This window comes from Phalacrocorax aristotelis, chromosome 3 (genome assembly GCF_949628215.1).
Source record: "Phalacrocorax aristotelis chromosome 3, bGulAri2.1, whole genome shotgun sequence".
In the NCBI taxonomy this organism is placed as follows: Eukaryota; Metazoa; Chordata; class Aves; order Suliformes; family Phalacrocoracidae; genus Phalacrocorax; species Phalacrocorax aristotelis.
Genome location: NC_134278.1, coordinates 32756818 through 32780221, shown reverse-complemented (window position 1 = coordinate 32780221; position 23404 = coordinate 32756818). Strand labels below are relative to the sequence as shown.

General features: G+C 38.0%; 1 protein-coding gene across 4 annotated transcripts in view; it reads right to left on the bottom strand.

Annotated features, from left to right (window-relative positions):
* COL19A1 (collagen type XIX alpha 1 chain) overlaps nucleotides 1-23404 on the bottom strand; it is a 209722-nt gene that overhangs the window by 169376 nt on the left and 16942 nt on the right. For all 4 annotated transcript variants that reach the window (XM_075087052.1, XM_075087050.1, XM_075087053.1 and 1 more), the window contains 5 exons: nucleotides 5657-5780; nucleotides 4989-5264; nucleotides 3244-3324; nucleotides 1032-1157; nucleotides 500-562 (listed from right to left, as the gene is read on the bottom strand). In XM_075087052.1, the coding sequence (XP_074943153.1) occupies nucleotides 500-562; nucleotides 1032-1157; nucleotides 3244-3324; nucleotides 4989-5264; nucleotides 5657-5780 (670 nt within the window). The remainder of the gene's footprint in view (nucleotides 1-499; nucleotides 563-1031; nucleotides 1158-3243; nucleotides 3325-4988; nucleotides 5265-5656; nucleotides 5781-23404) is intronic.

Here is a 23404-nt window from a genome sequence, read left to right as displayed (position 1 = left end):
TGTCAGGTCCCTTTCTTTTCACAACTAAGAAAGTTTCAGGTAAGAGTGATGTCAAAGAATATAGAGTGCTGAGGTCATATGAGTGAATTTATACCCTCCTAATGATGCCTGCAGGGATGAATCCACCACAGAGTATTCTGTCCATCAGCAGTGACGTGCACACATGATATGGGAAAACCCTTGTCAGAGATGACATATACAACTTCTCTTATTTTGGATAAGGGGAACAGGCAATAGGACACGCTGACAGGGTTGGGTAGGCATGCGCTTCCCAGGCAGGTAAGCTGTGTTCCATGGAGCTGATGAGAGGACCCCAAAATAAGACAGCTGTACGCTGCCTGGCAGAAAGCCCATGCAGGAAACCAGAGACTGACTGATAAAGGTTTTAACTGTGTACAGGGAGATTCCTTGAAGGAATAACAAAATCCATTAAGTTTCTATTCAAGAAAGATAGGCCAAAGATAAAGATTTGAAAGAGAGAATTCAAATGATATTTTACCTTTTCACCTTTAACTCCTTTCTGGCCTGGCAAACCAGCTACTCCTGGCAATCCTGCTTCTCCCTGATTTTAAAAGAAGTCAAAAATCAACAAAGCAGCAGATCCAAAATATGTATTTGTTTTGGCTTCCTTGTCTTTATCACAAAAGCCTAACAAAGCAAATGACTCAGAATAAATATACGCACAACACCCAGGGGAAGGATTGTAAAAAAAGCATTATGTAGAAAATAATTTATTCTCAAGTAAAAACATTTACACTAAATATAATGCCTGAATATAATTCTCATTTTTACTATGGATTTTTTTTTGGTGTGTGTTCAAACAACTAAACCTTACAGACCTCTGCAACTCTAACTTTATCTCAAATGTACTATTTCTTAACTAAGGAATACAATGTAAGTAGATTACAACACTACAAACCAGTATGATTTTTTTTTAATAACTACAAAAAAAATATTAACCTTTATTTTTTTTAATACCTAGCAGCATTAAACAGCATGATGAACTAAAAAGCAATGGTAAAACCTCATACTTTATTTGGAAAGCAGTGGCATCTCTCTCTAGATTCTTGCTGCATTCCTGGAAGTGTGTATATTTTGCTGGCATAAACAGTCACTGGTGATGAAGTCGTAGCAAGTAACCTCTCCTCACGTGGGCACTAAAATAAAAAGAAGATTTTCTGATTTTTAGCCCACTTTGGTTAATAGGTAAATAACATCCGAACACCACTTTTAAGTTACTTTCTGTTTTACTACTCCTGTACACACCATATTACCGAGAAGCCACAATAACTGCCAAACCAAGGAAAAAGCTGTAGTAAAATGAAATCTAGACATTGTGGTCCTTCTGTACTAAAAGCAATGTAGATAAAACTTATTTGACTCTCCCACTTCTTTCTTCCAAAAGAGCCCAGACAGGAATAAAGTCTCCCAGAATTAGTAGTAGTGAAGCAGAAAATGCCCATGGGAAAAAAAAGAGGGTACTTCTCAGTCTCATCCCTGCCCTGAAATGCAAAATGTCACAGTGAGCATGAGGGAAAATTCTGTCATTTTTTTTGTAATTAAATACTTTGGGCATGCACAGTTTGGAAACAAACAATAAGCCCTGAAGCCAATATTCACCTGTCTGTAACTCATGAGAGCTGAGCCAACCTGAAGATATACTACAGGATAAGTCAACAGAACCTGATAAATTTCAGAAGCTCTCATTAAGATGTAATGAGGTCTCCTGCGAGCCTTCGGTCAAAGAAATTTCCAGAGGATTTAGAGCTTAGTGTAGAAATTTGTATCCAAGGATAAATTCCCTCCCTTAAATTACTGAAAATATAGCCCTTATAATTGGTATGGAAGTAATGAAAAAATAAATCAGAAAATGTAATGCTGGTTTCAATATGAAAGTCGTTAACAAGTAGTCCACCATTTTCTTACATCTTCTACATGAGACATACAAATGAAATGGACGGTGTTTCTAGCTATATAGCTGAATGAATGTTAAAGATGCTATTAATAAAGCCTACATCCTCGACCTTTTTGTGCTCATACATTATTAGGGTTTGTTTTGTTTTTACTTTTTTGCTACTGTGTCATAACTGTTAAATACATTGTATTTCCATGTACAAAGTGGAACCTACAGAAAAAATTCCATTCGTTTCACTTATCCATAACATTTTACATTCAAGAGAAAGCCTGCACTATTATCATGAATATATTTTGAAATATAATTGCATGATAAATTATTATTTAAAATTGCAATTTGCCTTGATAAATTAAATCCAGCCTCTTCCATGCTTCTGAGCATCTATCAGTTATCAGTTCCCACAGAGTCTTCTGCTCCTCTGTTCCTGGGCAGCTGTATCCCTTCATTCCAAGTATGCTTTTCTCCCATCTCTCTGTAGATTGAAGCAATTAGTCCTTCTGCACACTCTGGATTTTGTTGCTGACTGTAGGCTGGGTGGTGATGGTACTGCTGCTATCTCAGAGGAGCATGCTCTTACAGACTATTGATAACTAGCAGACCAATATTTTAACATGTTTTCTTTCAGAGGTTTTTTTCTTTTTTTTTTTCCCTCCAAATGGGCTTGATTCAGCAAAACAATCACATCCACAACTTCAAGCATTTCTATAGTTCTAGAGTTTTCAAGTTTACACTGGTTCTGTTTGTCAGAACAAAAGGAAAAGGTGAACACTCTAAACTAAATCAATGTTTTCCCTTATGTTAAACAATATATACATCTCAGCATGGTGTTATAAAGAACAAAGGGTTTGCCCATTATGAAACACTCATTCCTTGATGCTAGCGTATCAAAATAAGGGAAACACCCTCAAGACTTTCCTATTTTTCTTCCCTTTCACTGTCATGAAGACTCATGGGCTTTTTTATCATCTGCAATGCTTCACTAGATGCAACTGTTATTGAAATGGCCTCTGTTATATGAGGCCATCCTCGGGTCATCGCAGTGATTTGTTTCCTACTCTCTGAGACTTCCTCAGTGACTAACTAGATATTAATCAATGTTAAGAAATGAATTTAAAAAGCACTAGCAGCACCTAGTGCCTTTTATTGAAGTTCCACTGTGCCATTCAGTTAGGCACCACGAAACGATGTACCACAACTCCAAATACAGGATTCATTTTCAGGAGGTAATTAATCTATCACTTCTACTGAAATTTTGTTACAACTCTTTAGTAAGAAACAATGAAGTAATTTCTTTTGTATTAACATTTGCATTTTAACAAATAACTTACCAGGTCTGCAGATATTTCACAACATGTATCTTCTATTGCAAATTTTGGATTACAATAAACTGTTATGCGGTGAAGTTCAATCTATTAAGAAATACAAAAGAGATTAACATGAGATGTAAAAAATCATGTGTTACAGCACGCATTTTCTTATCTTGGCATAATAAACTTCCTCTCTGAAACACTGCATATTTCTGAAATGCTGGAAAAAGAGCCTATTACTTTGATGTAATCACATTTTAGATTTAATTTATCTTCATGTAAGTTGCATCCCTCTGTACTGCTCTTGTTATGCTACCTAAGCATTTTAGCCCTCTGGACATCCTCTGTGGATCTCCTTTTCAGGAAAATAATTTTTTCCTGCAGTGCCATAAAGGTTTGATATGTTCTATCTCACAGACATCTATCACTTCGGATAGACCTTTTCCTGGACCTTGCTAATAAATCACCTGCAGAGCAAAAATTGCGATTTATGTACATCAAGCTTCTGTTTCAGAGATTTTGGGTGGATAGGTGAGATGAACATTGTCTAATTTTAAGTAGTTAATCTTGCCCTTGTATGCCTCTTTCTGCATTGGTTTTTTATCCTCTTATTCTCTCTCTTGCACTGGTATTGAGAACAGCGACTGTTGGTACAGGATCAGCTCTGCTGCCTTCATCAGCTTTATGCCCATAAAGTTTTCCTGCAAACATGGAAATCCCGATTGACAACTTCGCCTTAGAATTATGAAGCCTGTGCCATGCAACCAACACAAGATAAAAAGAATCTGCTCCTTCTCCTGCATCTCCTGAGGAGATGGTACATACATTTCAAATAAATTAAACTCGGTCTTAGAAAATAAAATGAAGCACCAGCTTGGCTCTGAGCCCAAGCCAAAGCGTTTAGCGCCTCACAGGACTGATTCCTCCCACAATGCTAGCTTGCAGTTAACAATGTACAATTCTCATCTGGAACTGTACAGTGTACATAACATAGCTGAAACTTTCAGAGGGTCACTATAAACTCTAAGCCAGATGCTTTAAACCTAGTAACTGGATGTCAGTGTACTTAAAACAAACTGACATTTCCTGGAGCTTTCAGATTACTTGCTGTGAGCTCTTTGCATGAGGAAACGGAGGAGAGCATCTCTGGGACAGAACACAGCCCAGATTATTATGGGGTTGCCTTGCGTAATTCTTGCACCAAAGGCTGCAGGGAACTCACTTCCAGCCACTTCCTAATCCTTCCCATTCGGAGGAAGGAGCAACAGCAATGAACAATGCGCCTATTTCTGCATAGCTGAATTACCCCAGAATATGATAGAATCTTGACACAGAGGTAATCCTTAAGTTTTTTGTGTCTCCCCTTTACCAAAGAGACACAAACTGTAACAGATGACTGATACAAACCTAAAAATAAATCTCATAAAAGTTGAAAGAAAAAAATTACCACTAGAAGTTATCTCTAAACGTAGTAATAATATGTCTCTGGTAACTATGTGGCCCTTACTCCAAAGCAAACACAGAAAAACAGACTTCTGAAACCAGGACTGAGTTTTTGTAGTTACTTTGCTAACACAAGTTTTGCCTTAGCAGATGCTACAGCACTGAATACCTTTTAAAGAAAAAGACTTCAAATGAAGAATATGTACTCAAAATTAATAACCAGTTTTGAACCTTTTATCTACATAATTCTTTAATAGGGTGTTAGTGAAAGCATGGCTAAAACACTATTTCAAGTTATCTGGTTTTCCTTTCGTACTACTCACATCTACAGGCTTATCATCTGCAGCGCGAGAAGCAATCAGAGTCCTTCCCTGCAAGTCAATGGTGAATTTTTCATCAGTCTGCTTTCTCTCAATTAAATTACAATCCAAATAGAGGGAAATGATCCCCGACTGCACGCTAATACCAAGCTTATGCCACTGTCGATCAAACAATGGATAAATTTCTCGACTCTTAAAAGTGTAGTGCAGTATATTTCCCTGAGCAGATTTGGTCATATACTCCACAACCTTTTTTGCACCATCCAGAAGGACAGAGATCTGAAAGCAAAATAAAATAAGTGGTCATTTAAAAAATACAAGTAAAAGAATTAAACAAATATGTAAACTATATATACTAAAAATACTTCAACTACATAGATGGGGCAAGAATTATGTTACAAAGCATTCTTCTATGTAACTTTGCAAATACATATCAGCTATAAATCATAGCATACCTTCTTATCCTAGTTTACAGTCTTAATTCAAGACATGCTATTAAATTTCTGTCATTCCTATAATAAATCAACTATTTCAGAGCAGTCTGTCTATTCCATAAAAACTGTAGAAAAATCCAGTGGTGAAACATCCACAAAGTTATATTTTTGCCCCCATATAATATGGCAAAAAGAGAGGAACTTAATTAAAAAAAATAAATCAAAGATGTCTCTAACCTCAGGTGTGTCATACTGATTTAAAACTTGCCATATATACCAACGCTCTTTCTTGGTATTTCGCCGTACACGGAACGTAGCAACTAGAGCGTATTCTTCAGGAAGCCCATTTGGAAATACTTGCCTAAAATAGAAGGGAGGAAAAAGATTTCTTGTTATTCTTATACATACAAACATTGCTTGAAAGGAATGAACAGAAATAATACCTGGTGAAAACAAGGAGCCAAATGCTCACGCATGCTCATACAAATTCAGGGGCCTCAGTGTTCAGAACTGCCTCTTCTCAAAAGTACAATTCAGTCTATTTATAAGAATAAATGGCTGAAGATTTTGCTAATAAATTTTTTGTTCTAACTTTTTAAAAATCTGATTACTATAAATAGGAACCTGAAAAGAACTGCTGGAAAGTGAATGCCACACATAAACATACTTTTAAAATACTGCTTTTCCCAATTTACTACTTGGGATACTGGAACAAGTTTCCCAGAGGATTTGTGGAATACTCCCCATTCTTAGAGATTTTCAAAACACAGCTGGACAGGGCTCATAACCACCTGATCTCACTTTCAAGTTGGTCCTGCTTTGAGCTGGGGGTTTGATCCAGTGACCTCCATGGGCAATGACTCGGAATTCTTGAGTATCAAAACAGCTGGACTCTAGCAGGCTTGAACAAAAATAAGAAATGCATTTCTGAATGAATGTCTTTCTGCTGTTTGATTTTGTTATTCCTTTCTTAACTAAGATATGTCAATGCTCCTTAAAAAAGTCTGACTTGCTACCTATGTCACAGAATACAGTACAACAGCACTTCTGCAAACTATTTGAAAAGTTGGTATTTCAGAAAAAATGAAATTAGTCTGTAACTCAACTCTACAGACTTCGTTAATCATTAACTATGTAATAATTCTGTACTAAACAAATAAGGATGGTGCAATCAGCTTTTTTCTTTTGAAGCTTCTGCATTTCAAATTATTTATTTTTGAAGACAAAGGTGAGACAGATGAAAACCACAGATGAAAACACTACTACACATGAGTAGCTAAAGTGTTAACATTGCTGTTTGCTGAAGACAGTCAGGATTGCCCAACTAGCCACATTGCAAAAGGCATTCCCTGGATCAGAGTGGAGGAAACCTCAGGTCCCCACGCAGCAGAAAAATGTCCCATTTTTCTTCCCACAGTGGTGTGACGTAAATGGTTTAGTTCTAAAAAACTACAAATGGGATTTATAATTACACAGTAGTATGTTGTAAAGGCTTTATTAAACAACAAAAAAAAAAACTAAAACCAAAACAAAGGGGAAAAAAAAGAAGAGAGGAAAGCACCAGGTGACAAGACAATAACCCCTCAACACTCCTGGAAGTCAGTGCACTTCAGTTAACTTAGGAACTCAAGAAAAATGCCTTCTGTGTAGAGAAGCCTGCTCTAAATTCTGCCAAAGAGATTCTTTATGGACCAACACCTATTTAAGTCCCTTATGGGGGAATCACACTTCTTTGGCTTATTTCCCACAGCTGATTCCTGTTTCATCCCAGGACCAAATTGGCAACTCTCCCACATTATTAGTGGACCCATATGCTCTGTTGTACAGCTATAGATCTTTCAATGTCAAAAGGCAAGGCAGAGCAAATAGGCTTTGTGGGACTTAGACCTAGATTTCATACTACTCTGTATTTTATTTATACCATAAAGAATATGTTTATGCTTTAGAAAGAAAATAACTTCACTAGCATGAGTAATACATAAGTGCATCTCTGCAGAACAGTAAACCATCTGCACATGTGATCAGCCCTATGGTTTACAGCGCCCCAGGCAAGCTAAGGAGACGACATCTCAGGTATTACAGCTGCAAGCTAGACAAGATATCTGGCTGTGGGGAGCATTTCACTAGCTCTCCAAAATCAGTTAACTTTCCCAGCTAAGTTCCATACTGGGAGACAGAGGGGAGTTAACATTAATGGGCAAAGGGCAGACAACTGTGGACGGGAAATGATAAGAAGTCTTCATCACGTGGGAGGAAGGGAAACCAAGATTTGTATGATCTGTCTGCAAAACAAATGGAAATAGTTTCTGGACATGGTAGGTATTCTAGTAAATATGAAGCACTATTTTATTTTATTATTCCACTGTTGTTGCTTTTTACGGTAAGCCCCCTGACACTTGAAGAGTTATCTAAATGAATGACAATATTAGTCTTCTAAAATTTTAAGTGTTTCTTTCAGAATTTTCTCAAAAAATTTTGGTTGTGTGTTAGTGCACGTGATATAAAATTATCTTCCTTAACAGTTTATCAAACCATTTGGGAAACGGGACAAGAGTTAAGGTATGGGCCTGCATTATGATAAAGGGCAGGAGTTCACTCTAGCGTCTCTTACCTTTGAACTGACAGAGCAAACTGCATTGGGAGAAATGAGGAAAGCAGACAATGTCAATTTAATCCCTAAGGGCATTGCACTGATTTCAGTGAAGTCAGCTAAAGAGGCAAGGTTTAAGTAGAAATGGACCAAGGATACATTCAGTTAGATTCACAAAATAATTTAGGTAGGAAGGTACCTCTGGAGGCCAATGGATCTAACCCCCTGCTTAAAGCAGGACCAACCTGAAAATTATATCAGGTTACTATAAGTCCTGTCCCAGTGAGTTTTAAAAGCCTCCAAGAATGGAGACTATTCTACAACCCTCCGGGAAACTTGTTCCAATGCCTGGCCAACAAACAGCAGAAATTTGATATATAACTACTGTATACCAAAGACATGACAGAACAGAAGAAATATCTTTATTCTGAGAAGAGTTCTCATTGTGTAACTATATGAACATTCCTTGGTGACCAAAAAGTCATAAACAGGTGCTTTAAAGCACACACTTAACACTCAACCCTTCCAGCCAGATGGTGCATGCTAAAAGGAAAAAAATGAAGGAATAAAATACTCACAAAAGTAGCATACTATCTACTATGATACAAATTTTCCCCAATGCTCTTCCTCTCTGAATCGCTGCAAGTGAATGTAACAGAATAAAAAGCATGCACCTAGCATTGAAGTGACTTAGGTACAGACCATCAGTAAGATACTACAGTAAAATTTAAGTATTACTACATGGTATCTTCTACTCTGTAAAGCTCAGTTAAAAACTTATCAGAAATAGACAAAGTATGTATGCCCTTTAAACAATGAATATATAATGGCATTAGATGGAGGGAGAAAGCCAGACCTGAAATATGAACATAAAACCTCATATTGGAACATGAGAAAAGCCAAAACAGAATTTTTCAGAACACTGAATTTGAAATTCAGAAGTCCTTTGGATATTTAATATACCATTTTGCATTACTGCATCTACCAGCATTTAATAACTAATGAGAAAACCAATGAGATGTCATGTGCAGGGTGAAAACAGTAATGAAGTAATATTAAATGTTAACGAAAAATACAAAAGCAAGTTGTTCCACACAATCACAGCTCAACAAGTTATGTACCCTTTCAGCGTGGCACAAGGAAAGAACAGCAGGAAAAGGAGAGAATAAGGATGAAGGAAACCTGTATCAAACTCACCTCAAAGTCTACAGATGTAAAGCACAAATACAGAGAACGCTAACTTTGGGTAGTACATCATGGTGTCTAAGCCAAAAGCAGTAAGAGAGATGACAGGTCTTAAGAAAGTCCTAACGTTACAGAAATATGGGCAGCAATTAATAAGTGTACAAATTCACCTATAAAGGTGAAAGAAAGAACTTACAAGTTAAAGCAGACAAGCAAATTAGGGTATCCTTGGCATCTGGTCTCTGAACCAGGGGATGCTTATGTTTTTATGGACAAAATTCTCTGAACCAAAATACGTAATCAGACTTGGGAGCAAACACATGAATCTGAGATTTTCCTCTCCCAGGAAATATCCTTAACAGTGGGACAACAGTCAAGTTCTCCAATTCCTGTTGAGCTTTCTTAGCTTAGGTCAATCCAAACCAGACATCCTTCCTGGATGACTGCTCTAACCTTTAAGGCTTAACCAAAAATGTTCTCTCTCCCTCTTCTACACCAGAAGTGCTCATGACTGCTGTTGTTTGTGTTTAATTCAATGCTGTCCAAGATTATTATGTGCAATTTAAGCACAGTCAATGGCTTAGGCACCTCTGGGACACAGGCAGAGTTCTGGCATCTCTACACACATCTTTGAGTCACAATGAAACTTGGGTGGGAGTTACATGCCTGGCTGCTTAAGCCACGGTGCTTCTGAGCTTCTCTGGAACTTAAGCCCAGACGCCGGGGGAAATCTGTTGTCCCAAATGAATCATTTGAGGTGCCACCAGGGGTTAGGTGGTGCTTGAGGGTAGGCAATTTGAATCATTCTCTGAGGCTCAGGCGCCCAAAGTCTGACTGAATTATACTTTATGTGGAATTTAGACAGTTTGATTTTCTCCCTCTGTCCATATTGTCGGTAGTATATAATTAAAAACGAAAGTTGATGAATGGAGCACTGTGTTCTCAAAGTGAAGCACACCCTTCATGGAAACTGCTGAAAACAATAGCAGGAATTGAAGCACACGAACTGAATACACAGGCTTGAATTTACACCACCCTAGCCTGCCGGACTGAGGTGTACTGTGAATTACAGAGGTGCCAGCTGGCTGATTGAGGAGACCGAAGATAACAAGCAGGAAAATCCCTAACAATACAAGGTTTTAGATCGTACATGTAGACATTACAAATCCAGATATTCAGGTATCTTTTAATGTTCCACAGGTTGACGCATCAAGCAGACACATCCAGAATGTTAATACACACTGACATTCCTGCAACAACTATGTGCCACTCTGCCAAAGCACATGTATACTCAGAGTTGCAAAGGCTTTTATTGCATTCTCCTCTTTTTTACTGGATTAAACGTAGCCATAATTTTTCCTTAAAACAGGTGCTGTGGCCCAAGCACAGCACAGACCATACGTTCTGAGGTTACTAGAAGAGCAGTTACAGGAATTTTACATGAACTTTACAACTGTATTTATGCATACCTTCCACTGTTTGTAATGATGAAGTACAGACTGATTTTTGGCAAAATATTTGCTTATTCATTTGTTTCCTCAAAAGTTCTGAAAATTTCTGGTATGCAGATACCAGCTGGTTCTCCTAGTGCTACCATGTTAAAAGAAGTAATTATGAATGAATTAACTGTGTATTCACTGTGCTATAAACAGTTTTAGTTCTATCTTTGTAAAGCAGCATTGAGTTACCCATATCAAATTTAGTAAGGCAATCCTTTATTTACCTTTTGTTTTTATTTTTAAATAAAGCACTAATGGAAAAGCAGCATCTATTTTTAAATCTTATGAACTCTAATTGTTCCATATCAAATGAGAATACACTACAGTATATGATAAACTTCCGTATTTACAAGTATCAATGAAGCCTCCAGCTTGCTGAGTATCTTCCAAGAAGAGAAAGATGAGCCAACTTACATTTCCTGAGAGTGAAGTGGGAGATGTTTAGAGTTTATAGCAAGACATATCTTTTCCAGCTGACATATACCATTACCTGATATATGTCACTTGTAACATGACAATGTTACAATAATTTGGTGACCAGAGCTCAAGGAGTTAGTTTAAACAACTTTCCTATGGTGAGTAATGATTTATTTAGTACTATGTTGACAGAGACACGGAACTCTTAACCTTTTCATTTTTGCTAAGGGATTTAAACTGAAATCCACTATGAATAAAAAAGTAAAGCGCAGGTGATCAAATACAAAAAATCTCCACATTACTCTCAATATTTCTACATGAAATGACTGTATTTTTTATTCTCTTTTTTTTGCCTAACTTCATGGTGCTATGGGAGAAGAGAAAATAACTAACTAGAACAATTTACCAATCTTTGCCTAGAAAGGGTATTTTAAATTCTTTTCAAATAAAAGTTAATAACAGCTGTTTGTTACTCAGAATAAGAAATAATTTCCTTCCCATCCATCTTCCTCAAATCACATTAAGATGCACTATACAGTTTCATGTTACATTAGGCCTCAAGTTGTTTTCATATGACACATTATATGATGCAACTCAAGGGAAACTATTCAGACAGCTTAAGAGTTATTAATTACTTAGGGAGAACTCAACCCACTCAGAAAATGTACCGCTGAAAGCAAAGCTGCATATTATTTTAACATCAAGAAAAGGGATGTACCTAATATTTCATATACTTCATCATGCCTCTTCTTTCATTTATTGAACAGGTATAGATCGGCCATCACTTAATAAACAGGTGGTTTAGAAATTTTTTTTTTTTTTGTGAAAGTCAATGTTATTGCTATCAAAATTTTAAAGTTAATTTAAAAAAAAGATTGGTTTGAAAGAGAAATAGAAAGACCAAAGCTGTTATGCCTGTGCAGAGTACTTTTACTCTCGAGTTTATAGCAGTATTGTGTATCTGTATTTCAGGAACTGTGGGTGAACTCCTAGCCCTAATGAAGTCAAAGGCCAGTCCTCCCTTGATTTTAAAGAGGCCAGGCTAACAAAACCATGTATTCTTTCCAAGTTTGGCTAATTTCTGAGCATTTTAACTTTTCTGGAAAAAAAAAAACAAAACAAAGAAACCTCCAAAAAACCAAAAACCCCAACCAACCAACCAACAAAACCAACCCCACAAAACAGCAACAAAAACAGCAGCAAAAAAAGCAACAGACATAAAAGGAGTAACATACAATAATGGACATTGGAAACACAACAATTTTTCTTCTCATTTTCCTAAGCAGAATTCTGCAGCTTGATAAGAGTTCTGAGAAAATTCAGGTCAACCTTTAGGCTTGTGGAAGGCAATTTGCAGCACTTCTGATACAGTTAGACTTGCTCAACTTGGATATTTGTTTTATGAACCACATAGGTCTCAGAGCAATCAGTGAATTTTCCTTGTACCTGGAAAATAAAAATAACCCTAGCAAAGACCAAATGCTACCAAAAGCAAGAATGTGTGATTCGGGCACGCAGTCATTCACTCTCTCTCTCCCCTTTTTAATAATGAATATATTACAGAATGTAAAAAGATGATAAAACAGGTTCAGAAACTAGCAAGAGTATCACATTATTAAATACAATGATCAAGCAGCATGATCCCCCTTCCAAAATATCGCACCTTACCCTGAATATTGCACGGTAAATTAAGCCACTCTAATCAGTAGCAAGTATCTTTCCATGTATAAGCACATGAGGTAGCAGAGAACAGCAGCCTTACCACCAGAGAACGTTGTGAAGGAAGGTGAGTCAGGGAAGAGGAGAAAGCCAGAGCCTGACTAGTTCAGCAAGCTAAAACTTCACCCAAAGTAATCTGTGATCTCCACAGGATCCTCCTATACCTGCACTGCTATAGACTCAAGAAAACACAATGCAGCGGAGTGGATCCAGACAATGGATATACTACAGTAAGTTGCTTTTTTATGTACAAAGCAAGTAAAGGGAATTTATAGGGTACTATAAAGACTGGAGCGGCTTTTGCAGTACACAGGCATTGAGATGCTCCTCCAGACACTTTTGAGCTCAACAACTAATCCATGGTTACTTGTGATTCATAAAGACTAAAGTCAATCCATGATTCACTCAGGTCTTACATTCAGACTTTTCTTTTCCTTAGGAGATGACCAGAGGACAAGCAAGCATACTCCTCTCAGTGTCCGAGTGACAGGGAACACAGATGAGAAAAACATGGAACTCTAGTTCTTTCACAAAGGGGAAAAACATTTCCTCTGTATCTGCTTTCTCCTAATCATGCAACTACACAACACTTTCTTGTGTCCCTCTGCTTCATGCTGCTCCAACCAGATTGGTTGTCCATGTGCCACATGTTGGCATCACTTACTGAGAAACAAGCAGAGACTTTCTAACATTGCTGGCAGAAAGGGACCGAAACCACCCTCTGTTGCCCGAGTCTGTTTTTTCAACCTGACTCTTCTCATATATATTTTCAGTAGCTGTGGCAGTCAGGTAACACCTCTGTACCAGATACTGATGCATCAGTAATCGATACCTTCAGTTCTATCTGCCCCTCCTCACATGGACATTACAGTAAGAAGTCATATTCAGTCTATTGGTTTTAGAGTCTTGTGAATACAGGGATGTTTCTCATACCAAGGGCCCTTTCACTGAGCATTTCTCCACATTCCATGGATGCTAAACCTGCTCATGTATCAAAATTTAAAAATGTCAGTTAGGGAGATCTCCTTCCAGAACTAGCATCTATCTCCCTACCATAGCTACACTGAAAATATAAAAGTAACTCAAAAGAAAACCGTCTCCTTTGAACTCTCATAATTTCCTGTCAGGAATCATGCTCTTCCAAGATGTATACCTCATTCTCTTTTCCTTTCTGAGGCTAAATGTGTAACATCACACACATGCGCATCCCCATTTTTCTAACAGGTTTCTACTCCTGTGATTCACTCTAGGGAATGAAACCTCCCCACACGCATGCAAATATGGTCTTATTGACCAGCATGAACATCCCAGAAATCCTCAGTGCTTTTCCTTACTCAGAACCACACTAGTAAAACAATTGCCTCTATAAGGAAACTTGCTCAGGGTCTGACACGTTTCTCACAAGCAATCCACAAACACTGAACAGAACTTTCTCTTTGGAGATTAATGGCAGAATCCAGAGAAGTGTGGTGATCCGTCTGTTTCTTCAGTGGGTCTGTGATTGTCTCCTAAGATAAGGTCTTTGTTCAAAATTTAAAGCTAAGATGTGCTTAAAAGAATAACAGAGATTTAAGTTTTCTTCAAGTCATTCAAGAACTCTGTCAAGCTTTTTGGCATTTTTACATAATCCCTTAAGGCCATTTTGCTCTACTAACTGCCCTAAAATCCCAATCGTGGTACTTTTTTTCTTTCAAGAGCAGCAATCATCAAGAGAAGAGGATATGAACTTAAATACTTTTAAAGGAATTTTACATACTTCTTTTAACACCTACCCATGTCTTAGACATTTTATGAGTAGCTCTACGACTCATGGTCCTTCTAATTTGATCCCAGAAATGGCACAAAGACAACAGGTCTAGTTATTAGAGTAGTCTGTTATTTGTCAGTCTCTGAAGTCAACAAGATATAAAGTTCTTATGCTAAATATGATTATCTACAGTGGAATGGAGTTATTCAGCTGATCAAGAAACCCTCTGAAGATGTTAGACAAAAAAAATAATTACAGTAACCTCTGAAAGTCAACTGGCAGTGAAAATTGCTCTGCACGCATTTTTACATGCTTCCTACTCTGAAGCAAGATATATAATACAGTGTTATTTGTAGATCTCAGTGGTTGCTGTAGTCTGAAAAACAAAGCAAATGCAGACTACAATAGAGGATTTGTCTACTGGAGGCCATGATCATTCAGTCTGAAGACAGACTATGCACTTCATACTTTGGAAAGGAGGGAGGAAATCAGGACTGATGTTTCTTTTTGCTTGGCCTGTATATTTCTTATAATTTTCTCTAGAGGAGGAAGAAATCTAAGCATCCATCTCTTCTTGAAGGCTTTCACAGCCAATTTACCAGCACTGCACATACATTTGTACAGGTTATCTACAGACACTAGCCAACTCCAGAAATAGAACAATCTTTGCAGTTTGGTACACAGGACAGCTAGTCAGCTCCAGCAGAGGTGCATGCTGAGAGATTTGTACCCTTCCATTTCTCCCTACTTCCCTAATACTTGTGTATTTCTGCATGACATAGTGCTACTCAGTCTAAATGTGTTCTTTCCTTAGAACCCTCAATTTCTTCCTGTTTAGTCTCCCCTCACCCCCATCCCAAACTTTCGGTAGCTTTTTATAATGAATCAATGGAACATGTTTAGCAAAGTGAACCGTGGATTACACTTGGAATGGGCTCCCCCCTTTCTTCCCTGGTTCATTCTGCCAGGTCCTAGACAACCCTGGCTGATGGTAAAAGGCAAACCATCTCACAGGCCAGCATCCCTCTCATGAAAACACTGAGTGCTCACAGTGAACATAATAGCATGGCTGGCAGTGGAAACGGAGAATTAGAAGGACCGCTGTATGAAGTGCAGCTGAATCAAACCAAGGGATGCTTTTTTTCCTAACCTCCTCAAATAATTGCCTGGATAACTAGCCTCCTGCTCTTCAGCACACAGAACTGCCTATAAATAAATTCATTCCAGGCTAAAGTCACAGGCAGGCCATGCTAAGAAGTGCTTGAAAAAAGAGGCACAGGCACACCGAAGGTACTACAGTGTACAACACTGTTATAGATGGATATACCCACCCATCTTGATTCCAACTGATCTCCCCGAAAAAAGAAGGCATAAGGGGTGAAGATTAAGTTACCAGCAGAAGAGACTGGAGTAGGAAAGAAGGTTAATGATACCAGATACCAGGGTCTGACCTGAAATAAGTAACTCTGTCAGCTGCAAGAGTGAAGCTACAGAGAGATAACATGCTTTTGCTTTAACACCCCCTACACACAGCATGATTAGTCTACAAATATTTAAGCCTGGTGTTCTGCTTACAGTTTGAAGGATGATTAGATAAATAATGTGCTCTTTTACAGTTTGTAAAAACTGTTAACATACCTGAATTCTAAGTGAATAAATATGGAAAATAAAAGATCAAAAATACATTTGCATCCCACAGAAAGACTTAATAGCATTTTCAGAAACTGGATATTATTACCTTTTTGAAGTCTCAGGACTTAGAAATGAGTTGTCTTATTAAAGTCAAGTTTAAAAAAAAGATTACATACAGTTCAACCTGCATCTCTCACACTCTGTAATAATGAGATTTTTTGTAAGTTACAGATTAAATGGGGTTAAAATATATCAAGCTTAAAAATATCAACATTGCATTGCTATCTGCTGAGTCATAACTACGCTTAACAGGATGGGCCAAGGACCTGTAACTTGCTAACCCTGTTTCTATCAGACCCAGCTGGGAAATGGCTAGGTGTTCCCTTTAAAGGGCTGGGAGAGAAACCAAAAAAAGATTGTAAAGAGAGATGAAGTCTTGCATTAGGCCCAAGAGAGAGGTGTTGAAAGGAGGCTTCAAGCAGTGGCAGCTTTGGATAAATCAATTAACATTTTATTTAGATTTTTCCTAAGCTTCACATCAAAAAAACTCACCAAACCCAGCTTGAAAGAGCACTGGATATTACCAGGAGTCCTTCTCAGGCTGGGGAAACAGGCCAGATGCCTTACATACAAACAAGGAAGCTTGATATGCTGGGAATTTACAAATTTCTCTCAAAACAGCGAAGTCTCCATAGTACAAAAACTTTGCATTAAAACAATACACAACTATAACTTAATTTGAGGTTGAATCATCTATGTGAGTTCCATATGAAAGTAACAGAACTAGAATGAACAATGATCTTATTTTTCAACAGTAAGGCCGAGACTGAAATCAACAGTAAGGCCGAGACTGAAATCTTTTCTGCTGATGAAAAGTCTAAGAACATCATATTACCTACTACAAACCTCAGGCTAGTAAATGAAGTGTGGAAGAGTTATGACAGTAAAGAAAATATTACTAGTATCACCAATATTTTGCATTGTATAAAATTGTAACATTTAAGCATGCAATGAGATGCAAGAAATACTCTGGAAGTTTTAAAAAGGAAATACTTTGTCCCCTCACTGTCCTATGACAAAACCAGAATTTTGATGAATTCACTCTCATCCTATAAATTACTTGGTTGACAATGGAATTAAGTACCCAATATTATGGGAGTCTATATTCTTAAGGAAGAAAATCCATTAATGGTATAGTCTATAACTGAATCCCAGAACGGTTGAGGCTGGTAGGGACCTCTGGAGGTCATCTGGTCCAACTCCCCCTGCTCAGGCAGGGACACCTGGAGCCCACTGGATAGGAGTACACAATTACTTGTGTATGAGAACAGAATCAATCCAACATAAGCTGTTTAAAGAGATAACATTTAATTGTGATAACAAAAGTTAGAATGCTGTAAAAAATGTAATCTTAAGCATAATATGGATTCATATTAGTAGTGCTAACTGGTCCTTAAGGAGAGCAATGAGGCAAGGCTGTGTTATAACTCTTCAATCTTTCAAGAACTAACCAGTTAATGAGTCATGACTTTCCTTTCCATGAAATCATATCAGCTATCTTGAATCACAAAGTGTTTTTTTAGTGCTCCTAACACTTTCACAACAAACCAATCTTAAGCTTATGTAATTTCCTGGTAGCATAGCATATCTGTCTCCACATACTAACAGTAATACAAACATTTATCACTTCCTAAATTTAAAGAAGGTCCTGCGGAAAGGAAAGTAACCTATAAAACATAAGAAGTCGTTTCAAAGTCTATTCTCCTTTTCGAGTAAATACAGATGTCTGATGGCACTTCTTGGATCTAACATTTTCAGACATGCAAGTCATCATATACAGCTCCATTACTGAACTATGGCTACAACTTATCTTCTATGTTTGGTCCTGTTGTGGTACAGTTTCTCGCAATGTCTCTGTCCATATGATTATTGTTACCAGTTACTGTCTTTATCACATATTGTCCACAGTTCATACAGGAATGAAACATCTTACGTTAAACATTCTCAATTCTCAGTGACTTAATTTCATGGGAGTTACTTAAAAAAAAAACAAACAACCTACTGCACTAGAAGACTCCCCTCCCAAAACACCTTGTTTCCAAATAACACCATTACCTATAAAATGAGTGAGCATTATCTACTAATCCTGTACAAGTCAGCTGCTACATATCAATCCTGAGCAACAGCAGTAATTTAATGCTGCAATTGCATGTGCTGTACTTCAAAGCACATCCAGCATGGAGGGTCCTGAGTACAAGAACTGGACTGGGAATTCACTACTTCTCCCCAAGTCTTGGCAAACAGTTCCTGTTAATGTATGTGCTCCTGGTAAACACTATTCTGTTTTTTGTTTAGTTTCATAGATTATTTTAAACTGGCAGTCATCTAGCATTCTGAGCTGCTCACTAAGAGACAGATCCAGTAAGATAAAAAAATAAGGTACATGGAGTCACAGCACCTTAATCATGTTATCTCTGTTGTTACTTCTCAGGAGCGGTCCAAGGCAAACATCACATTCCTTCACCATAAAATAGCCATTACTATTTATGGGATATGCATTCAACAGTATTTGACTAATCAACACTGCTCACCATAGATTATGAACATACACATTTCTTACTAAACTCACAGTAGAGTTCACAAAGAAAACTGAGTAAAAGAGAGAAACTGAAGTTTATCAAGGACATCAACACTAATATTTCTGTTATGGGTGTAATATTAAGCAGCAGCCTAATACCTAAAGTAAAAGATACATACATTTTCATATGACAATTAAAAGCCTGATACCGTATTAGGAACTATCAGCATGTTGTTCAAGGCCTATATTGTCATGCTTAAGCCCAGAGTATTTTTAGGATTTATTTTTTTAATAGAATTCTGAGATTCTGCAACTAGTCACATTGACTAAATCCAAAAATAACATGATCTCTTGCACATGGTTCTGTTAATACACCAATATCTGTACATCAGGACTTAGTTTCCGTAGATTATGGACTGTTCTTGATGTTGACGTTTATTAAATCATTCCAAGTTTTGAAATGAGTTTATGACATGACAGATATTCACTTGAGACAAGGCTGCATTCTGCAAACTCTGTACACTTTTGACTGAAATCAAGTTAATACCCAGACCTCCAAGTGAAAAATCCACGGCATGGATCGCAGTGTTTATGCAAAATTACAGAAATATTTTTTTTAAATTGACAATTTATCTCCATAAATTAAAAAAATGCTTCATGCCATGATGACAAAGACTGCAAAGAGCTAACCACAGAGAAATGCTAGAGGCCAAAAATCTTTCACAACCAACTGAAATGAAAATCAGTGTAATGAAAAAAGGACCAGGCAGTTTCACTGTGAGAGAGCTCATGAACTATTTTTATATAGAAAAAACTAAGAACTCAGAGGCAAGGTGGGGGAATGGCCAAGGTCAACTGTAAGAGGTTTAACAAGGCCAAGTGCTGGGTCCTGCACTTGGTCACAACAACCCCATGCAACGCTACAGGCTTGGGGAAGAGTGGCTGGAAAGCTGCCTGGAGGAAAAGGACCTGGGGGTGTTGGTTGACAGCCAGCTGAACATGAGCCAGCAGTGTGCCCAGGGGGCCAAGGAGGCCAATAGCATCCTGGCTTGTATCAGGAATAGTGAGGCCAGCAGCAGCAGGGAAGTGATCGTACCCCTGTACTCGGCACTAGTGAGGCCGCACCTTGGATACTGTGTGCAGTTTTGGGCCCCTCACTACAAGAAGGCCATGGACTTGCTGGAGTGTGTCCAGAGAAGGGCAACGAAGCTGGTGAAGGGTCTGGAGAGCAGGTCTTATGAGGAGAGGCTGAGGGAACTGTGGTTGTTTAGCCTGGAGAAGAGGAGGCTGAGGGGAGACCTTATTGCTCCCTACAACTACCTGAAAGGAGGTTGTAGCGAGGTGGGGGTTGGTCTCTTCTCCCAAGTAACAAGCGACAGGACAAGAGGAAATGGCCTCAAGTTGCACCAGGTGAGGTTTAGATTGGATATTAAGAAAAATTTCTTTACTGAAGGAGTGGTCAGGCATTGGAACAGGCTGCCCAGAGAGATGGTAGAGCCACCATCTCTGGAGGTGTTCAAAAAACATATAGAGGTGGTATTTCAGGACATGGTTTAGGAAGGATGGTGGTGTTGGGTTGACGGTTGGACTTGATGATCTCAGAGGCCTTTTCCAATCTTAATGATTATATGATTCTGTGATCTTTAAACAACAAAGCCCCAGTGTAGACAGAGATGCATCAGCACAAACATCTTTTTGCAGGTACAACTTTAGCTAAGAGGAGAAATGCCTGACAGAATAACTAATGCAAACGAAATTTTACAAAGTGTTAAATCACAAACCCAGAATGAAAAAATCTGATTTATTACAGGGTTTTTTTTTCCCCTCCTCAGTGTGCTGATAAATTACTTCTGGAGCACATGGCTCCACTGCTTCAGCTGGACAAATTATATGCATTTTACAAAGACACTTGAATCCTCTCAGCCCAATCAGCAAAACTGACAAATGATCTTTCAATCTCTAATTTTATACTACAACATATGGGGGCTACAGTCTATCCTCAGCTGCATGCATTATATCCATTACATTTCATTGAATTCTGTGTGGTTGCATATAGCATTGCTGTATATAGCCATATTTACTCTGGCTTTCTAAGAAACTTCAACTGTATTAATTTTGTAACTGTATTTTTATTCTAAGACTATTCTGAATAGTGTTCTTATCGAACACAGGTCTTGTTAAAGACTTAGATCTGCATTCTTATTGATTTAAAGTACTGTCTTGTACTCACTTTTGGGAGACTTTTTTTCTTCAAAAAAGATGGCCAAGAAAAACCAGGACAACATTACAAAGATTTTTTTAAAGTCAGCATGTTTGGCAGGGAGTAAGAGACCTGAACTTCTTGTGAAAGTTCCCCACAGTCCGGCATCACTCAAGGCTCTCTTCAGCTAATGCGCTGGTAAATTTAACAACCTATGGCACAATCTATGTCCAATTTTTTGAACAAGGGCCACAGGGAAGTGTCCAGGTAAACAGCTTGTGCTGAATCTAGAAATCTAATGACACAATAACTTTGTTTAGCAATTGTGGCACCTATGACTGTATATGTTTTAAGTTTTACTATCTCATCCAGTAAGAAAACTGAAAAAGATTTTTGGCATCCATATCAGATGCAGATAAAAAGGAATTCTATATAGGAATATATAGCAAAAGTGAAATTCCATCTGCAATATCTAAACTGTTGTTTTAATCAGAAGAACAAAATTGTTTTCCACGGGGCAGGTTAAACCATTAAACTGAAGGTGCAATTTCAGGGTTTGCTTAAGCTAACGGCAGGCTACTCCCAGCTCTAGCAGCATGTTCATGCTCCTTCCCCACTGTGACTGCTGGAGATCTCACAGCCACAGGGATCAGCCACCAGCCTTGCTGATCAGAGAGGCTGATGTGGAGGAATTGAGATGAGGCTGAGAGCTGGAAAGGAGTGCTGCGAAAGTCAACTGCTAATTTTATTTTCTTCCAAATAAAAATCTTGGCTGGACAGATTTCTCCTTTAAAATAAAGGCAGTAGGAAAAAAACCAACACTAATCTGAACTTAAATACATGTTTTTTCAAAGTAAGGAAAGCTTTTTAAGTAAGGAAACTGTCTTTACTATTTGTTCATCCAGTGCTTCTGTAATTTGCTTATTGCCTGCCTTGAGTTTCATTCCGAACTGAGGCATATGGGGGATCCATACAAACACTGCTGGTCTCCCGCACACTCTGCTTTGTCCAGTATTGTCTTACCAATTCAGCTGGTATGACGCTGCCACACTAAGTGGCCTACTGTTGGGGGAACATACTACAGATCAAAGAATTCCAATTTGCTACAGTCAGTGGCATAATTAAAATAGTTTTTCTGTTCTCTGTTCCCTCACAGTCTGCTTTCAATGTATGTACTATACATTTTTATATATCCTCTTCCCTCTGCTACCCCTCTGTCATTACTTTTGATTTCCCAATTCTTTCCACATAGTAAAGTGAATGTTAAATTCTAGGATGATTCAAGGCTAATATAGCAATTAAAATCCATGAATGCCTGAATTTTAAGTTTTGCAAAAAGATCTTAGCGTATTTCTGGTAAATTGTCAGGTAGAAACAAGCCCAAATATGCAGAAAAAGACATTCACGTGTGTTCATTCTTTAAAAGAAGCATTGTCCTATCATTTTTCATGGTAAAAGGCCCCAGTTTTCTCCTTAGTTATGAAATGAAATAATTGGTATTTACATGGTAGGTACAGCTCCAATTTGCTTTTTCAAGAGTAATCCCTGTGTTATCCTTCTTTTTAATTTATAAAATGTAGAAAGTTTTTAAGTTTCTGGAAATAAACAAAGTACTCAGTTTCAGTACCTTTCAACCAGAATCTGAAAGAGACAGATTTTATGACTGCAGCTTCTGATCAACTATCTTTTGAAAGACCTGAAGAAAGTATCAGGATTTGTACTAAATTCAGGCTCCCACACTCAGGAAGCGAATTCCAGAGACAAGGCCCTTTCCTTGAAAATACCCTGCAACCAAAATACCAGGCATTTCAGTCTTAGCATTGTTGGCTCCAGCAGCTCAAATGACCTCAAATAAATACATGACATAGGAAAGGAGAGGTGTTTTCTTATGTAACTGTCTAATTTAATAGACCAAAGGCTAGCAGGACTTTGTGTAAGCGCAGATAAAAGCTGGTTAGCGTAACTGTAACTACTGCCCCCAAACAGGGGTGCCACCTCATTCCCACTTGCAGTAGATATTTTAAGTTTTCGATGAAATCTTTTGGAAACTGCTGACTTTCACATCTTTCCATTCCATACTGTATTTATGAAATATATATACTACTTCTTAGTGTATTTGTCAAGGCTGCTGAATCTGATCCCACTGCCAAAAAGACATGCCGTGTTCAAAACCAATCAAAAATCATGCCCATGTGGACATTCACTGACAGCTGAAGTCATATGTAAGGAACTCGGTATTTATTATTTTGGAGAAGAAGGAAGACTCAGCAGATATACCCAGAGAACATACGGCAAAGCAAATGGCTGCAAAGCCACCCAGAGATAAGTGCCTTTGGGGAGTTAAGTGGTGGCTATGAAAAGGCTTCTAACAGTGAGCACAGAAACTGCCTCGCTTGATGCCAGCTGTACTCTATACTC